The sequence below is a fragment of the Grampus griseus genome (genome assembly GCF_964374135.1).
Source record: "Grampus griseus genome assembly, chromosome: 14".
NCBI classification, from domain to species: Eukaryota; Metazoa; Chordata; class Mammalia; order Artiodactyla; family Delphinidae; genus Grampus; species Grampus griseus.
Genome location: NC_139008.1, coordinates 51,911,845 through 51,930,620, shown reverse-complemented (window position 1 = coordinate 51,930,620; position 18,776 = coordinate 51,911,845). Strand labels below are relative to the sequence as shown.

General features: G+C 38.7%; 1 protein-coding gene across 1 annotated transcript in view; it reads left to right on the top strand.

The window, feature by feature from the left end:
- PLCB4 (phospholipase C beta 4) overlaps positions 1-18,776 on the top strand; it is a 420,519-nt gene that overhangs the window by 321,739 nt on the left and 80,004 nt on the right. Inside the window, exons 9-14 of the mRNA XM_082670036.1 lie at positions 1,823-1,904; positions 2,869-2,969; positions 3,620-3,677; positions 10,811-10,919; positions 14,810-15,020; positions 16,016-16,109. Of these exons, the coding sequence (XP_082526162.1) occupies positions 1,823-1,904; positions 2,869-2,969; positions 3,620-3,677; positions 10,811-10,919; positions 14,810-15,020; positions 16,016-16,109 (655 nt within the window). The remainder of the gene's footprint in view (positions 1-1,822; positions 1,905-2,868; positions 2,970-3,619; positions 3,678-10,810; positions 10,920-14,809; positions 15,021-16,015; positions 16,110-18,776) is intronic.

Genomic DNA, 18,776 nt, shown 5'->3' with positions numbered 1-18,776 from the left:
TATGAACTCTCCCTTTCCTCCCCACTCCACTCCCTCCCCAACACCAGGTTGTTTCACCAGAAAGGCTCAGGCCCTACACCTGCTACATTCATGACCATGTTCATCAGTTTCCATCTCCTTTATGAGGCCTGTTGAAACCTAACAGAAGCTTGAGTTAGCTGAGATTCCCCTGAGATTGCTAGGCAGAGCGTTTCCTCCTGGTTACAGGTGCCAGACATCCCAAATCCTGCTGGAACCTGCAGCTCTCACATTAACACATACATACTCTATTTCAAAAAAAGACACACTGAATAGCCACTTTCCCCTATTATAAAGAGCAGATAAAGTGCTTCTCAACTCAGTCCAATGTATGAAAATTCCATGAACTCTAGAGAAGTGGGAAAATGTGGGCATAGCACCCTTGACCCTAGAAACTGGTTTACTTAATGTCATACGTATATGCTGTACCATGTCTGCAGATTTGTTAAAGAGGATTCATAGGCCTCCCTATATTTGAATACAACTGTCTCAAACATTCTTAAAACTGTACTTCTTGAAGTATTCTTAGACCATGTATGAAACAATAAAGCTTTGAATAAACACATAGCAATTCGTTTACCTACAGCTAGTTCTTCCCAATCTCTTCTGGGAAGTTGTACTCTGCATTTGAAGTGGTGCTTTCTCCCACTCATCAAGATTAAACAGCGGTCACTGCTTACATTGGGAACTTGCCTTCCACTTAACGCGAACGGTGGAGTGCACGACAAAGTTGGGCATGGGAGGTGCTGTTACAGATCCTCCTGTACTCACAGGGAAGGCGGTCCAAAGCCAAGCTTCACAGATGAAAGTAAGCTCTGTCTTCCAGCAGAGGCTGGACTTCTGATTTAGACTTTAAGTTATTATGGTGATAAATCACCTGGGCCTCCATTCAGGGAGTGAATGAAGGCTCTTCGGGTGGCCGAGACATGGCTCAGAGTCAAGTATGGATTCCAGGGTCCAAGTCCTCTCCTCAATAGTGTTTGTTCTGAGTGTCACCAATTCAGTTATCAGGAGTCTCTCTCTACTTTTATCATCATCAGGAAATATGCTCCTTAAGGTTTTATCCATCTTACTAGCCTTGATGAACACAGTACTGATTCAAAGGCACCACCATTATTCAAAAATACTGTGTCTCAGGGGAATGCCAAGATTCTGCTGAAACATTGAATAATTGTTCCCCTGCCTCCCCTCTCCCTGACACCTGTCACTTTCATAATAAAGTCCCCAATCCTTGAGGCAGCTGACATGTCAGAATAGCTAAAGGATGCTTAGCTCAAAAAAAAAATATATATATATATATATATGTATATATATATATATATGTGTGTCTGATAATGCATGTCAGCTGTAGCATGAAACCAGGTAAGGGCAATCACAGGCACATGCTGTGTGCTAAGGGACCTCCTTCCTTTCCCCAAGTCAAGATATTTTCACCATGATGTTTTATTCTAGACATGCTGTTCCATCTGCCACATTCCTTTTTCCTAAGAAAGCAGTTTGATAGGATCGGAATTTATTATTGTTATTGTCCAATGGTCTGTATCCCTGGTGCATCTTACATTCACAAGTAGCCAGAGAGACCACCTGTCTTAGAATCAAGTCACCACAGTGGTACAGCCAGCTCTGGTAACCAGAGAGACATTGCAGGAGCTAGTTTCGGAAGTGAAAAATACCTAAAAATGAAAAGTAATTTTATTTTCCTTTTTCTTCTCCCCTATCCCACCATCCCTAGTTTTAATGGGATCTTTGCATCAGCGAAAACAGAATTAATAGTAACTTTATTTCTTTTTCTTTTCTGCCCTAGTATTACCAGAACCTTTGCATCGGGGAAGACAGAAAAGGTGATCTTTCAAGCACTCAAGGAGCTAGGTCTTCCCAGTGGAAAGGTATTCATTAATCTAATAATGTTTCTAAAACCACTTTGTATTTATGTTCTCATGTAATAAGCAAGATTGTATTAAACTGATTCAGTTAGATTCAGAATTAGATTCAGTCACACATAGTACAGTCAATTTTTCCTTTATTCTCTTTCCTTCTATCCTTCCTTCCTTTTGTTTTCTGGGCATTTTAACCTAAACGTTTTAGTATTCAAATAGTGTACTTCCAAATGTTGTTGTCAACTTTATTAAGAAAAGGAAATGATAGCCAGGCTGCTCTTTCACACAGCTTATGGAAAACTTATTTTACAGAAATCCATCAACATTGCCTGGACCATGTACAATGTCAGCATGAAAAATGGCTCATAAATTCAGTTCTTCAGGATGGCCGTGCGATATTTTATGAAGCACCTCTCCCCAAACATACCATTTGTGTCTGTGGCCCTTTGGATTTAAAATAATTGCAATTAACGTGTTAACTGCAAGAAAGATTTAAGCCTGTTGCTGCCTTAACAAATCCGATTTGAAATATGAAGTTCTGTATGAAGAGTAAACTCTTATAGCATCCCCTTCATGTGGTCTTGTGAAAATTCACAAAATAAGCATAAGAAAACATTGGGCTTGATGTCATCATCCTTTAGGCAGGCACTTGCTTTGCTCCTTCAAGGAGAGAAGGAAAAAATGTTTCTTTGTATTTGTTCTATGGAGTGTCTCCCAGAGCAAGCCCAGCTGTGGCCGGTGTGTGAACATGCAAACCATGGATGAATGGTAACTAGAAACGCTCATTTTCATGTGCCACGTTCTAGAGGCCTGGCCAATGGCTGGACCTCCTGGCCTCTATCAGCAAGAATCAGAGATGAAGGCCCTGGAATTCCAAGTGTCATCACTTTGCTTCATGAACCTGTAGATTCTGTAGATCCTGCAAGGAGAGAAAAATGTGCCCTGATTTATGACACGCTTCTATTCTTTCCAGAATGATGAAATTGAACCTGCAGCATTTACTTATGAAAAGTTCTATGAACTGACACAAAAGATTTGTCCTCGGACAGATATAGAGGATCTTTTTAAAAAAATGTAAGTTCCATTTATGAGAAAGTGTCACATCAATGTTATCCTTGTATTTTTAGATTTCAAAAACATTTTTGTCCTAATATTTTCAAATAGTATGCTGATAGTATCTAGGAATATCTAGTCAGGGTTACATTTTCACCCCTTAGTTTATTTGGTGTAAAAGTTTGCTCTGATTTTTTGAGAAACTTTTACGTAAGTTACTTGTAGCACCTGGAACTTCCCCCCCTCCCCTCCCTGCATTGGCTTTACTAACTACCTACAATGTTAACTTGCTCCTTTAGGTATTAACCCGTTATGTGAACTAACAAGATTCGATTTGGAATGTTATTATGTTGTTGAAAAGTCCATTCATTCCAATTATTTCAAATGGATGACTTACATGTTGTTTTTATAATAATGCCTGTGGATAATGCAAAAGAGGGATTGCAGACATTTTCTGTAAGCTAGTGGGAATGATTTCTTTCCTTTGTTGTTGTTGTTGGGTTATTTTTTTTTCCCCCTTACAAACAGTCTCTGGCCATTTTAAGAGTTCACCACTACTTCAGGGTTAGAAAATAAGTGTAGAATTATCATCAACAAATGTCAACATGTAAATCGTACCTCCTGTAGCATCATATACCAAAACTTACTTTTTCTAATAAATTTCTTTTCAGCAATGGAGACAAAACTGATTATTTAACGGTAGACCAATTAGTGAGCTTTCTAAATGAAGTAAGCTTTTTCATACATTAACTCCATCAGTCTGTGTGCAGTGGCTTGCCCTCCTCCAGCATCCTCATTGCATGCCTGCATCCTACACCTTCATTCGCTTTGCTTCTGACCTGCTGATCTTTCCATGATGGCTTTACCAGGTGCAAAAATCAGCTGCTGCCTTCGTGTGTCCATGCACTTCCTCATTGGCTTTGCACACTGCTTTTTTGCTGGTTTCTTGCTGTGATGTGTAGCTCCGGTTCTGTGTGTGCGTGTGAATTTGATAATATATTCATTTAATTAAATGTGTCTATGTTTTTGCAAGGTGATATTTAAGGTACTTATTTTTTTCTATTTACTTATAAGAAATAGAAAGAGAATGGATTGAGTTTACCACACTATAGTTGGATTCTCCATTGCTAACTTTTCCTCATACCTTTGCATGGACTAGAAAAGCTTTATTTTTGTCTTTTAATGGATTGCATGTAAGAAAAATATGTAGGTTCGAATAGAATATTTGGACAACAAGCACAACATGGAGTTCCTGGGTGAAAATATAGTGCATATTAGGCCAATGAGATGGCAGGTTAAATTTTTCCTTTTTATTTTTATAACAAGCTCAGAGCTAATTTTAGAACATGATTCACTTAACAACCAAAACTGATTGACAAAATTTGCTTAAGCCCAAGAGAAAGATATTTCAGAACACGTAAAGGTTGCAGTTTTTATTACAACTAAAATTAACTTCTTTTTTCCTCTGCACGTTCAAAAAAGTGTTTTCTCTTCAGTGAAACCCATTGAAGCTCTTGTTAATCCAAAAAGGGAAACTCACTTTTTGTCTAACAAACACATTAATACTAAGAAGACTTTAAGTGAGGAATGGACAGTATATTTTTGTTTCAAAACAATTGATGTTAGCCATTATACCTTATAAAGAGAAAATGTTAGGAAAGGCAGTATCATGCCAGATATGAGGTATTGCCTCAAGAAAAAACCACAGGTAGGCTGTGATTTGCCAGTTTGCAGACACAGATCACATCTTTGCCAAAGGGCTTCTCTTTTCTTCCCTGTCAGGGCTCAGTAGCTCCCAATTTGTAGGGTTGCACTTGAGAAGCTATGGTAAACAGAGCCTAGAAGCACCGATGCAGGAGATAAAAGTTCCCCCATATAGCAGGGCAGATGCCTCCACTTTTAAATAATCCTTTCAGCACATTGCAATATTTATTTTACTTGAAAACATTTCAAGTTTTTCACTCCACTAGTTTTTGGTCATGCGAATACTATGTTCATAATCTTTACCCAGATATTATCCACATTCTTACGCCACCGTTGCTTGGAAGTTAAGTTGCCTTGCTTTGCCTCCTTAACCCTTTCCCCATCTTCTGCTTCTTTTAAAAAATGTATTGTGTTATCTCCCTCAGCTTCTTCATGTACTTTGGGTCATTGGTCACCTTACGTTTTGGTGAGACGAGCAAAAATCTTGCTTTCTACTAAAGAGGGAAGACGCTTTAGTGGAGGGAAGATGTACTACCTCATCAGTTCGCCTAGAAAAAGGCCTCTTGGGTGCTCTGGGATGAAGCTGGTACCCAGCCATCTATTAAACATGACAGAGACTTAATATGCATTCTACTGTTCAAATGAGGAAACAGTTCTGAAGTCCTCAGAATAGGTGCTGCATTCATGGGTGCTTATCTCACGCCTTTCCTTTTATGGGTGGTTTCTGTAGACCTACCCGATAACTACTCTTGTTCTTATGAGTCTTGGACAAAAAATTTAATTTTTAAAAGGTATGATCACCCACACTTTCTGGCTCTGACATCCAAATTCTTTTGCAAAATACTTACTCTTTGGTAAGCTTTTATCTATCACTATTACACTGGCCAATAGTGTTCATTTACTTATGTTTCCTTCTGTTTGGCTTCTCATTAACAGTAAGGTGGCACCTTTAATTTGGGGGGGGGGGTGGGACTCATGGAATCAGTGTGATTCTAGATTTCTTTAGGTCACAGAAACTACAAGACAGTCCAGGAAAGTATACAGCCTTTATTTTTAATCAAAGTGTCTGCCCTGAATCTCTTCCTTTTCTGTCCTAGTGAACTCAGCTGGAAGAACTAGACAGAAATCTGAATGTCTCCTTGAAGAAGGCTGTCAAACTTAGAGAATGTTCTGCCACCGCCTTGCACCCTCCCTTTTGAGTCCTACCATTGTCCCTCTCATTGCTCCAAAGTCGAAAGCACCCCTTGGGCAGAGCACCGTCAAAACCCATAATGAAAGGAGACAGAGTTCACTCAGGAAGGGAGCAGGCATTGGAATGTAAGGGTCTCTGACTTGAAAAGCTTAGACCTAAACATTTTCAAAATGCCTTAGCCACATAGTCTCAAAAAGCTGGAATTCAACATTGTATTAGAAGACCTGGATCATACAATTAGACAAGAAAAAATAAATGAATCCCAGGAACACAAAAGGACAAGGCCCTATTCATTATTTGCAGGTGATGATTATGTAACCTGAATATCAAAAGCTATCAACTGAAAAACCCTTTGAACAGATAGAGAGTTCAACAAGGTAACCAAATAAGTGATCAACAAAGAAAAATCAATACACACACATATACTAGCATTCATCAATTAGAATAGGTAACAGGAAAAAAATGCCATTTATATTAGCAAAAGCCATGCTGCCACCCACCACCTTCCAGCTTGTAAATCCCTTTATTCCTTATATGAAATTTTCTGTTCAGTGTACTAATGTGTATCTCCAGGAATTTGGAAGGTGAGGAGAGACTATCATTTACTGCCTTGGTCGCCGTGTAGGGGTTTGTACCACCTGCTCTCTACCCATGCCATCACCACTTACTAGCTTTTCACTAGTAGCTTTAGATCTGCTCCTCATTTGCTTCTCGTATGTCCATGTTCATTGCTCCCCAGAGTGTGATCTGGGGACCAGCAGCCTCGGCATCACCAGGGAGCTTGTTAGAAATGCAGAATCTCAGGTCCCACCCAGAACTGCTGAGTTGGAATCTGCATTTAACATTATCTCCAGGTGATTTGTCTGCACATTAGAGTTTGTGAAGTGCTAGATTCCTCCTTGGAATGCCTAGTGTGAATGGAAAGAATGTGAGAGCAGCATAAACCTATTATTCTCCATAATGAATTTAGTCATGGAAATCCTCCACTCGGATCTAAAATTTGCCACAGCTATGTCTCTTGGTCCCATCCAGTGGGTTGAGGGAAACTTTCTTTGCCTATATTATGGAAATAGCAAACTGGAGTCCAGGAGAGCTGGTGGGGGCCGTCAGTATGAGCTGGCACATGGTTGGATACTGCCACCAACTCAGTTCTCTACGTATCAGGGCTAATTAAAGCTTCTTGGCTTCAGTTAGTTTCACCTCTCTTTCCCTGTTCCTAATGAGAAGCTAAATTGATTTTAGTTTTGCCTTCATTCTCCATATGACTTCTTACAAAGACGACAGCAACTGAGGGCGGGCAGAATTGAGAGATGCGTGAAGAGCTGGAGAAAGAGATCAAATTAAGAGAGGCAGAGATTTTAGATAACTGCAACAATCAAGAATTAGCTTTATTTTCTTGTTGCTGGTAATCTTTCCGCCTGCCTCACATATGTCATAGGATCACATTAGAGCTAAACCTGATTTGTTATTTTATTTTGCAGTTGAAAGAATGTAATAAAGGGCTCAAGATTGCTTTCCATTTAAAATATCTTTATGCTTTTTTTTAAGGATTTTTTTTAAATTTTATATATTTATTTATTTATTTATTATTTTTGGCTGTGTTGGGTCTTCGTTTCTGTGTGAGGTCTTTCTCTAGTTGCGGCAAGCGGGGGCGACTCTTCATCGCGGTGCACGGGCCTCTCACTATCGTGGCCTCTCCTGTTGTGGAGCACAGGCTCCAGACACGCAGGCTCAGTATTTGTGGCTCACGGGCCTAGTTGCTCCGCAGCATGTGGGATCTTCCCAGACCAGGGCTCGAACCCGTGTCCCCTGCATTAGCAGGCAGATTCTCAACCACTGCGCCACCAGGGAAGCCCTCCATTTACAATATCTTTATTCTGTAATGCATGAGCAAAGAGAGAGATGGAAGTATTTGGTGCTATAAACGTTACCAATTATTCCCTTATCTTTTTATATCTCTTCTGAATATTATTTATATCAACATCTCTCTCCCAGTGCTGCTTGGATTGAAGCCAGTTGAAGTCTTTTCTCAATAAAAGTAAGGACATAATAAAGGAGGCGTGTTCATTATCTTCTTGGTCACTTGGGCACAGTTCTGTGAACTATTTTCGGAAGCTGTTCAGTATCGTATTTTACAAAGCCCTGGACATCACGGGGTGGATGCCCTCAGTACATTGCTACCCCAAATTCCAACTGAAAACCCATGGTCTCTCCCTCAGAGGTGTGAAGCATTTGCCCCACTGTCCTTATGTCCATGTGGAAATCCTCTGCAACCTTATTACTCTGAGATTATGTGGAAATGATCTTTCTCCTCTTTGCTTTCTCATATAAAATTATATTTTTGTGACTCAATACAAGTTTTACCATTTTTTCCTTGCCTTTGGGTTATCCAGATTACACTGTGCTTCCTTTTTGAAACGTGAGCATTTTCAGGAAAGTAAAAGGTTAAGGTATCTGGTGGAGCAGATGTAAAGACAAGTGAAATTTCATATTGTCTTCTCTTAATGCTTATTTGCTGCAAATGTAGAACAGGGGATTATGATACATCCATTTTATGTACTCAGTTTTCCTGGCTATTGCTTCTGATAGGGGGATGTTCTTCTAGTGAATATCATGCCCTCTGATAAATTTTGATGGGGGTTAATTGGGAGGACACCTCAAACATTTAGCATTCTTCTATCCTTTGCAGAACTTAGGTACTTTTTTTTTTACGGATATGCAAATATATTGAAATGCAAACCTTTACATATTAGAGTAGTGCTTCTTAAATTTGAGCACATCAGAATCACCTGAGAAGCTTGTAAAAATACAGATTCATGGGTTCTACCCCAGAGAGTCAGGTTTGGTAAATTTGGAGTGGGGCCCAAGAATGTGCATTTCTAACAAGCTCCCAGGTGAGGATGATGCCACTGCTGCCATCCACAGGCCACACTACAGGGGGCACCAGGTTAGAACCCACATACCTCTGTACATAAAAAGCACCTAAGAATACCTGGATTCCCTCTCTTCCTTTTCCAACTTTGCCTCTTTCTTCTTTAGCTGAGTCTCTTCTTTCTCTCACTTTTAAATTCATATGGATTTGCCCCATGATCTCCATGAGTCCAGAACACTTACCAAAAGCATACCTTTAAATTAAAAGACTTAATTATAATAAGGAAGAAAACCTTATTAGTATAGTGGCCAACCATGAACATAACTGCAGTGGGGTCTCAAAAGGCCCTTTTCCTGCCACATCCATCTTCTTCCATGGTATTATTTAAGGAGACTGAAAAGGAAAGTGCCTAGAAAATGTACTGTTTGTTTGTTTGTTTTGAAAACAATGCTTTCTCACCAGAGAGCTCTGCTTGTCATTCCCTTGGGTAGGGGCTCTGGAGTTGCATGACAGCATCCATTCCCTAAACAAGATGTCTTGTAGCATGCCTTCACCTGCTTGGCGTTCCGTGGTCCACTGCACCATCTCTCTGCATACCCCAGGACTTTTCTTTGTGGTCTCAAGGCCTGTTGCTCATGTAACAGTTTCTGCTCTAGCACACGCATGGATGTGAGCTTTTGTGAGCTGTAATTTCTTAGATTCCAACAGAAGCATGCTTCATTGGGATAAATTGACAAAGAGATATTGATTCCTTAGGAGTTAACACTCTTAACTCGGTGGGAGGTGGGAGCATCAGAGCAGGCTAGGCCACAAGTGCTTTAGGAAATTACATCAAGTGTTCTGTTGGCCAAAGGCATTCATTCTGTGTGCCCCACTCTTCAAATGATCATTTCAAAACAAATGGGGAAGGGAGATCCATATGAACTTTTAACAATTGTTTCTTCAATACTTTTTCAATAGTGCTTTTCAAAGTCTGTGCATATATTTGGGTAAAGAGTTGTTGCCGGTGTCCTACGTACTGACCAAGTTTTGCTCACATCTGCTTATATGCCATTATTCCATTGAAGTTTCCTTTATTTATTTATCTGATGGATGACCAGGGATGCAGTGTTTGGTCCTCTAATCTACCACAAACAATAAGGAAGTTTAATAGACCCACTACCTCTAGGTACAGAAAGATAGTCAGATAGACACACACACACGATTGTAGCTGAGTCAGTAAGTTGGACTTTTTTCATCACTGCTGTAAAGTTAGGATGACAGAACTGCAGAAATAGCTTTGCTCCTGGTGCCTCATATAACATAGCACCAGGAGCCTATAGGTGCTGATTTGAAAAGAATGACATCACCAACCTCCAAATTATTTATGTACTTTCTGCCCAGAGAATTTCCTCGGGGCAAACCAAGTTATATTTCATAGTGAAATAGAATTTCTGAACTACTGATATTTAAACACAAATTTTCATATTGTTTAGAGCTTGTAAATATCCCTGTGCTGATTAATTTTCAACTATTACAATGGATTCATTTTGATAAATATTGATTCAAGAGAATGAAGTTTACAGTTCCCAAGAAATCTTTTATTCATGTAGAAAGACATAATGAAAATAAAATGATATTTGCCTGTCTAACTTTAGGGTTTTGGAGGGGTTTTTTGTTATTGTTGTTTTTGGTTTGGCATTTAAATGGGTATGTTATATATTTGGGTTTTTTTTGAATTTTTGCTTTTGTTTATCCTTTTTTTTTTTTAAAGATTTTTGCTCTCACTTTTTATAAGCACTTATGCCAAATGTCTTGCCTGTGGTATGGCAATGCCATACCGTTTTCTCTGTCCGTCAACTTTTGAAGAAAGAAAGTATCTTCTGTTTTCTCCCTCATCAGTTCAGTGAGGGGAACCAATAAAATACTACTAGCAAATTTGGACGTTTCTGAAGTCTATTTTAGGAAGAAAGGCAGGAAAATAGTGAAATCTTCTCTTTGTAACTGTAAACATGATATTCTAGATATATCTTATATTAGAAATTACATACTTCAGTGATGTGTACTGGCCCAAGGGTGAATGTCAGCCTAAATGGAGTTATTTTCTCATCATAGCATCAACGAGATCCTCGATTGAATGAAATTTTATTCCCATTTTATGATACTAAAAGGGCAATGCAGATCATTGAGATGTATGAGCCTGATGAAGACTTGAAGAAAAAAGGTAAGAAAAGTGTAAACAGAGAGAATTTTTCTTTGTTTAAAAAAATCAAGGACATATGCAACGTTTAAAGTCCTTGAATTTTTAGTTAAAGGTATCTTTAAATGCTTTGGGGCTCTCTAGAGGCAAGGATTGATAACTGACTGACTTTTTTTTTTTTCCTTGCTCTAAGTATAAATTTTACCTTACACCAAAATTTGTTCGTGCTGCCTGAAGTGTAATGATAAATTTGTTATTAAACTATAGTGATATTTTCCCCATGTACTTTCTTATCTTTAGTATCGCATAGTGCTTAAAATGTAAAAATGCCAATTATAGTCTCTGTTCACCATCTATGAAAACAATGGCATTTGCTATCAAAATTGACACCTTCTTCTTCTCCCTTTAGTTTTGCAAGCTAACTAAATTTAATACGCGATTTAAAGAGTCTTTTTACTCATCATTTGACCTCTGGTATGGAAGATAAATGCAATTGACATGAAATTAAATAGGAATCAATTTAGCAAATTGTTGGGGTTTTTGAGCATTTGCCTCTTTCAATGAAACTTTGGAAACAATGTGTTGTTCATTCCAACATTTAACAAAGGAAAGGTATGGAGAGGAAAGTTAAGATTGGTTCTATAGCCATGAGAAACACCTGCAAAGGATGAGAGCGATGATGCTGATAGAGTATCTCCAGGGAGTGCCAGGAGATACCTGATCTGGAGTCTCTGGCCTTATGTCTCGGTGGAGAGTGAAGGGAGATCTAGGTTAAGTTCTTTCTGTCCCATCTGCCCATGAGTATCATGGCCTCAGTTTTCTCCTCTTTAGAATAGAGGTTCTTTTTTTTTTGTACCTCAGTGAGTGTGGCTGAAAGATTTATACGTTCTCTGGACCCACATAGAACCCATTTACATGCATGCCTGGCCCACCATACCATGTGGCCTTACCCCTGATATTTTTCCAAGCCCAACAGAGTTTTCCCTTGGTTATAGTCATACATTTACACTTTTCTGCTAGGGTCTCAAATATCTATTTTCAGAAAGACTGCTTCATTACTTACCTCTTTATCAATATCCTGAGTATCATAATTAAGTCCACATGGCATGTGATTTAAGTGAAGGGAGGAGTGGCTTGGCAGAAAATCTAGTACTTTGCAGTGGTGGGAGGTGATGTGATTTTTGTTGCATCCCCTGTTGCTGTGTGACCTTGAGCAAGGAACTGTATTCCTAGACCTCAGTTTCCCTGCTTGTAAGATGGTGGCGTTCATGCAGTCATTCAGCTAGTATTTCTGTCGCCTGCTTTCAATCCTTATAGGCACAGCCAAGCACTGTGCTAGGTGCTGGGGATTCAAAATGAAATAAGGTGGTTGTGATCTACTGAAGGAGAAAGACCTATGACTCAGTAGTGCCTTGGTGGTGTGATAAATGTTATGATAGAGGTGTGTCTTATTATGTATAAGTTCCTCCCAGGTCCTAAAAGTCTATGAAAGTACCACTGACACATCTAAAAAGCATAGCTTCACCATTTCACATATGACAGAAATGTTAAAGTCTGTCATTATCAAGTATGGGTGAGAATGTGGTGCCAAAGGCATTCTTATCAACTATGCTGAGTGTGTAAATGGGTACAAACAACCACCTTGATGAATATTTTGTCAATAATAAAGTGGAAAATATGCCTCTCCTACAGCCCAGCCTCTTTACTTCCAAGTATGTACCCTAGAGAATGTCCCATGTCTTTCCCGAGTCTGGTGTCAGAGTGGCCCTGCTCAGTCCTCAGATCTCTGCTCCTTCTATCCTCACTCCTTGAATGAGCTCATCCAAGCCAATGGCTTTAAGTTTCTTCTATACACACATGACTTTCAGATTAAACTCTCCACTCCTAATCTGTCTCTTAAACTACAGACCTGTATAGTAGACCTCTCCATTTGGATGCTGAGTGGACATTTCAAATATATATATATATATATATATATATATATATATATATATATATATATATATATATATATACACACACACACACACACATAATATGCTTTGATTGTCCCCATCCACAGACCTGTCCCTTTCCCAGCCTAGAAAATGGTACCATGACTCACCCAGCTTTTCATGCCAAAACTCTTGGAATCATCCTTGACTTGTTTATTCTTTCACATCATCTCTGATCCATCAACAAAACCTGCAAGATCTATCCTGAAAATAAATCACTTCTCACCGTCTCCACACTTACTGGACTATCAGATCCTACATCATCTCTCCCTAGATGAGGCCAGCTGACTTCTAACTAGTCTTCTCCTTTCCCCAATGCCCTATGATTTATGTACCACACAGCAGTCATAGTAAACCTTTTAAAATCAAATCTAATTATGTTCTTCCACTCTTCAAAATGCTCCAAAGACTTCCCAGCACACTCAGAATAAGATCCAAAGTACTTAGTGAAGACTGAAGTCCAACCGATGTAGATTTGGATTTGGATTCTTCATTTTTAGCTACTTTCCCCTCCATCACATGGTCTCTGCACTTGCTGACCTTTCTGTCTAGGATGGGGCAGCCCCAGGGGTGCATGGGGCTTGCTCCCCATGCATGAATGTGACCTCATCAGAAGGACTTTTGCTGGCCACATAGCAAACACAGCATCCTGGTCATTCTTGATTGCTTTCCTACCCTGCTTTCTGTTTCCTTCTAGCATTTTCATAACATTATATTTATTTTTTAATTTATTTGTTCTCTCACCCATAGTATATGAGTTTCATGAAGGTAGGGCTTGTCTGTTTCTTCTATCCTGCATCTATCACAGTGCCTGGGAAAGTATAAATGTATGTGTCCAAGGAGATAGACACACAAATTTTTACTGCAGTTCGTTTAGTTATAAATAGAATGACCTAAATATCCATCAACAGAATGATGGATAATGAATTGTGGTATATTCACATATGGACTACTTTACACTCTACACACTGCATACTTCTACTATACATTACTCAGTGAAAAATAAATGGACAAGAGCTACTTATATTAACTAGATAAGTCACAAGAAAGCAGAAAAAATGGCAAGCTGCAAATGCAAATAATGGGGTAACTTTTATATAAATTTTAAAATAGTCAAAACTACCTACTTTTTGGATAAATGCATATAAAGTTACAGAACCACTTTGGGAATGTTAAACACAAAAACTAGATTATTGGCTGTCTACCTAGGAATAAAAAGATGGAATTGAATGGAGTTGAGGTGGGGCACACAGGGTGCTTCATGGGCATCTGTAATTATGCATTTCTTTAAAAAATGTAAAGCAAATAAAGGAAAAGGTTAAGATCTAACAAGCCTGTGGTATAGCTGTTTATCCTGCTATTATCTGTACTTTTCTGTAAGCTTGAAACCAGCTTGTAACTTGGAAATGCTTAAGTAAATGCAAGAAGCTGAAGCTGTTGATGGTTGACAGGGTAGGAGAAGGTGCAGAAATATTGACACTGGCCCTGTCCCATGTCACAAAGGTGTGATTGAGATGAGTGGTGGCTCTTGGGATCACGTTTCAATGACCACTGAATACTCATCTCACTGGTCCCATATCCTATTTTTTAGATGAAATAGGAAAATGGAATTATTTGAATCCAGAGAGGCCACTCATCCCTTCTCCAATCTGGCTCCTGGTGCTGCACTTTTGAACTTAGGGAACTGATTGTTTTGCCATCATGGATGTGAAAGCAGATGCCTCCTATTTGTGGAAAGCATTAGATTACTTATGCAATGCGGGTACTTCGTTCAAGTTCTGAAAGACGAAAGTTCTTGGGAAAGAGACTATGAAGAAGTTTTTACTCCTCCTGTTTAAGTTGCCTCAAATGTCATAAATAAAACATGAGATGTGTATCTTCAGAGCCATAAGTCTACCATGATATTCCTTTTCCCCCCAGGCCAAATATCAAGTGATGGGTTTTGCAGATACCTGATGTCAGATGAAAATGCCCCAGTCTTCCTAGATCGCCTAGAGCTTTACCAAGAAATGGACCACCCTCTGGCTCACTACTTCATCAGCTCTTCCCACAACACCTATCTCACTGGCAGACAGTTTGGTGGGAAGTCTTCAGTAGAAATGTACAGACAGGTCCTCCTGGCTGGTTGCAGGTCAGAAACTCAAGACACTGTTTCTTCTTTGGATTTGATGCTCTTCAATTGAATTTAGTTTTCTCTGAAAAATAGGAAGTAGCATTCAGAGTGAAAAGGACATTTGTCTTTCTCTTTAATGGATTACGATGGCCATTTAACCTTGAGAAAGGAAAATTGGTATCTGTTCCAGAAGGTCTAGAGTCCTCCTATGGGTCAAAAGGTGTTTTTTTTTTTTTTACTGTAAATTTAAAATATTCCCCCAACATTACCAAAAAGATAGCATATTTTAAGAAGTCATGCTAAGTTTCCTGTTGGTCATAGACACTTGCAAATTTAGCTTTACTTAATGTTCAAAGTTCTAAAATTTCATTCTCAGATCATAAAGATTATTTTAAATGGCTTTAATTTTACAGAAATAGGAAAATATTTGAGGTTTAAAATATGGTAAAAATGCAGAAAGTGAAAAATAAGAAATGTAGTTACATTATGATTGGCTTCTTGATTGTCGATGACCAATACTTAATTTTTCAAGTCACTGTTTTCTGTGTGTGTGGAAATATGTTAAAGGACTTTAACTACATCACTACATCTGTTTCTGAATGCTTAAATATGAGTCACTGAAACAACGAGAACATTTTAATTTATGGCCAAAGTAACATCATCCCACCTACAAAATTTTTACAGTATTCTTTAACATCCTATAAAACCCAGCCCATATCTAAATTTTCCCAGTTGTCCTCAAATTGTCCTTTATTACAGCTTTGTCACAACTAGGATTTCATCCAGAACCTCACTGCTTGTTACATCTCTTTTCTCTCTTAATCTCTGACAGTCCCTTTTTGATGACACCAATCTGGTGCAATTTTAACCTGCATCCTCCAAAAAATAATCGTGTTACTTCCTTCATTCCATTTTCTACTTCTATAGAAAACAAATTATTCTGATGTCTTTTCATTTGTACACACACTATTTTATTGTAAAGGTTTAATATTGGTAAATCACAATGTTCCTAGATGTGTTGAACTTGACTGTTGGGATGGAAAAGGTGAGGACCAAGAACCAATAATAACTCATGGAAAAGCAATGTGCACAGATATCCTTTTTAAGGTAAGTGTTTCTTTTTTTTTTTAATTGAAGTATAGTTGATTTACAATGTTGTATTCGTTTCTGCTGTACAGCAAAGTGATCAGTTATACATATATATACATATTCTTTTTCATATTCTTTTGCATTATGGTTTATTATAGGATATTAAATATAGTTCCCTATGCCATACAGTAGGACCTTGTTGTTTATTTTATATATAGTAGTTTATATCTGCTAGTTCCAACCTCCTAATTTATCCCTCCCCACCCCCTTTCCCCTTTGGTAACTGTTAGAAACAGACTCACAGACATAGAAAAACTGTTTCATAAATAAGTTCATTTGTGTCATATTTTAGATTCCACATATAAGTGATATCATGTGGTATTTGTCTTGCTCTTTCTGACCTACTTCATTCAGTATGATAATCTCTAGGTCCATCCATGTTGCTGCAAGTGGTGTGATTTCATTCTTTTTTATGGCTGAGTAGTATTCCATTGTGTATATATGTACCACATCTTCTTTATCCATTTCTCTGTCGATGGACATTTAGGTTGCTTCCATGTCTTGGTTATTGTTAATAGTGCTGCTATGAACATTGGGGTGTATGTATCTTTTTGAATTGGAATTTTTTCCAGATATATACCCAGGAGTGATATTGCTGGATAATACGGTAGCTCTATTTTTAGCTTTTTAAGGGACCTCTATACTGTCTTCCATAGTGACTGCACCAATTTACATTCCCAACCACAGTGTAGGAGGGTTCCAAGGTAAGTTTTAAAATTACCTCACCATTGCCTTTTCCAAACTATTGTGGAAACAGAGTGGAGAAAACAAATTATTCATCTTCTCAAGCATCTTACCTTTATATTCCATTCTTCCAGTTTTTCAGAGAAAGTCAAGAAAAATGTTTTCTCTACTTAATATTTCCTTCATGCTACTTTTTCTGCTTTCAAATGGTGATAGTGCCATATAATGAGATTTCTCCAGCAGAACCTCCCTTGTTCCACTTACTTTAAAAACAGTCTTTCATTTTCTTATCTATTTTTGTGCTTACTTACTTTGCATTTTTCCTGAAGGACTTTCAAAGTGGAATAAAAAGATAAATAGAATACAGGAAATAAAATAGATTATAAATAGTGCCTATATGGGTAAGAAAGTAAGATAGTGAGATTAGAGTTTAATGAATGCTTGTCAAGAGATCCTATAAACTTTCAAGCCATACCACAAATTGGGCTCCAGACTTTTTTGAATTCAGTGCAAGGAGAGAAACATGATAATTCACAGGATTTGTAAAATACATACAGAGTAGTTAGTCCAGAGAAGCACAGTTATTCCCCAGTACTGACACCAGATAGAAGTCGCCCCCCGTAAGATCCTCACAGAATGTAATCTACACTTTTATAAACTGGATTTCAGTCATGGCCTTTTGGTGATCTCTATGTACAATTTGAAGGTTGGTTTCTTAGCAAGTTCCTCAATATGCTCCAGTGATGTCCTGCCAAAAGACAAGTGAAAAAATGAAATTCTGTGGTTGGACAATATGTCAAGTACGTCAACCTCTGTCAGTTTCGTATAACTCAGGAGAGTTATTTCAGCCTCTGGATCAATGGTTCTCAACTCTGCCAACATGTGGAAAATCACTGGGGTTGTTTTGTTTTGTTTTTTAATAGATTTATTTGTTTTATTTACTTATTTTTGGCTGCATTGGGTCTTTGTTGCTACGTGCAGGCTTTCTCTATGCAGCGAGTGGGGGCTACTCTTTGTTGCGGTGCACAGGCTTCTCATTGCGGTGGCTTCTCTTGTTGCGGAGCACAAGCTCTAGGCACATGGGCTTCAGTAGTTGTGGCTCACAGGCTCTAGAGCACAGGCTCAGTAGTTGCGGTGCATGGGCGTAGCTGCTCTGTGGCATGTGGGATCTTCCCGGACCAGGGATTGAATCTGTGTCTCCTGCATTGGCAGGCAGATTCTTAACCACTGTGCCACCAGGGAAGTCCCACCAAAAGTGTTTTTAAAAACAGACACCTAGACCCTAGACCCGTGACCCTCCATGCATATCACTTCTCTTAGCCAAGATGTTGGTGAGTTTTGAACATCAATCAATTCAAGTTTACATTTCCTGAGAAGTACCAAGAGTATGTTCAAGTGGGAAGCCATGAGTTTGCATAGCCACCAAACTGACAGCAAGGGTTGACATCTTTTTTCATAGAATTAAGGAGCCTAATAGGGAAGCTGAAGCTCAAAAGGAAGTTCTTCCCTCTCAGCTTGGAGGTGAGCAAAGAAGAAACCATGGGCAGAGCCAAGATTCTCCTAAAGGAGTAATTCTAGGTCAATTCAAGTGGATAATCAAGGTCACTTGGGAAGTGACTCAAGGCATTTTTGCCTGAGAAGAAACTTCAAGCAAGAATAGCTAAAGGACCACCTGAGCCATAAGAATGCTCAGTAAAATACTCCAAGATTGTCTAGCCTAGGCCATTACTCTTTCCAATGGACTTCCCTAGATAGCTATTGTCAAATATTTTCCCAACTAACAAAATGATGGGACTTGCCCCATGGTTAACTACCAGGGTGATACAAAACAAGGGATATTGCAAATGTCACATCAATTCACAGGAGTCTTCATTGAATTAATGAAATGTAGCCCAACTCTGGTGCGAAAAGGCAGAGGAAAGTCAATAAAAGCTTCTAACA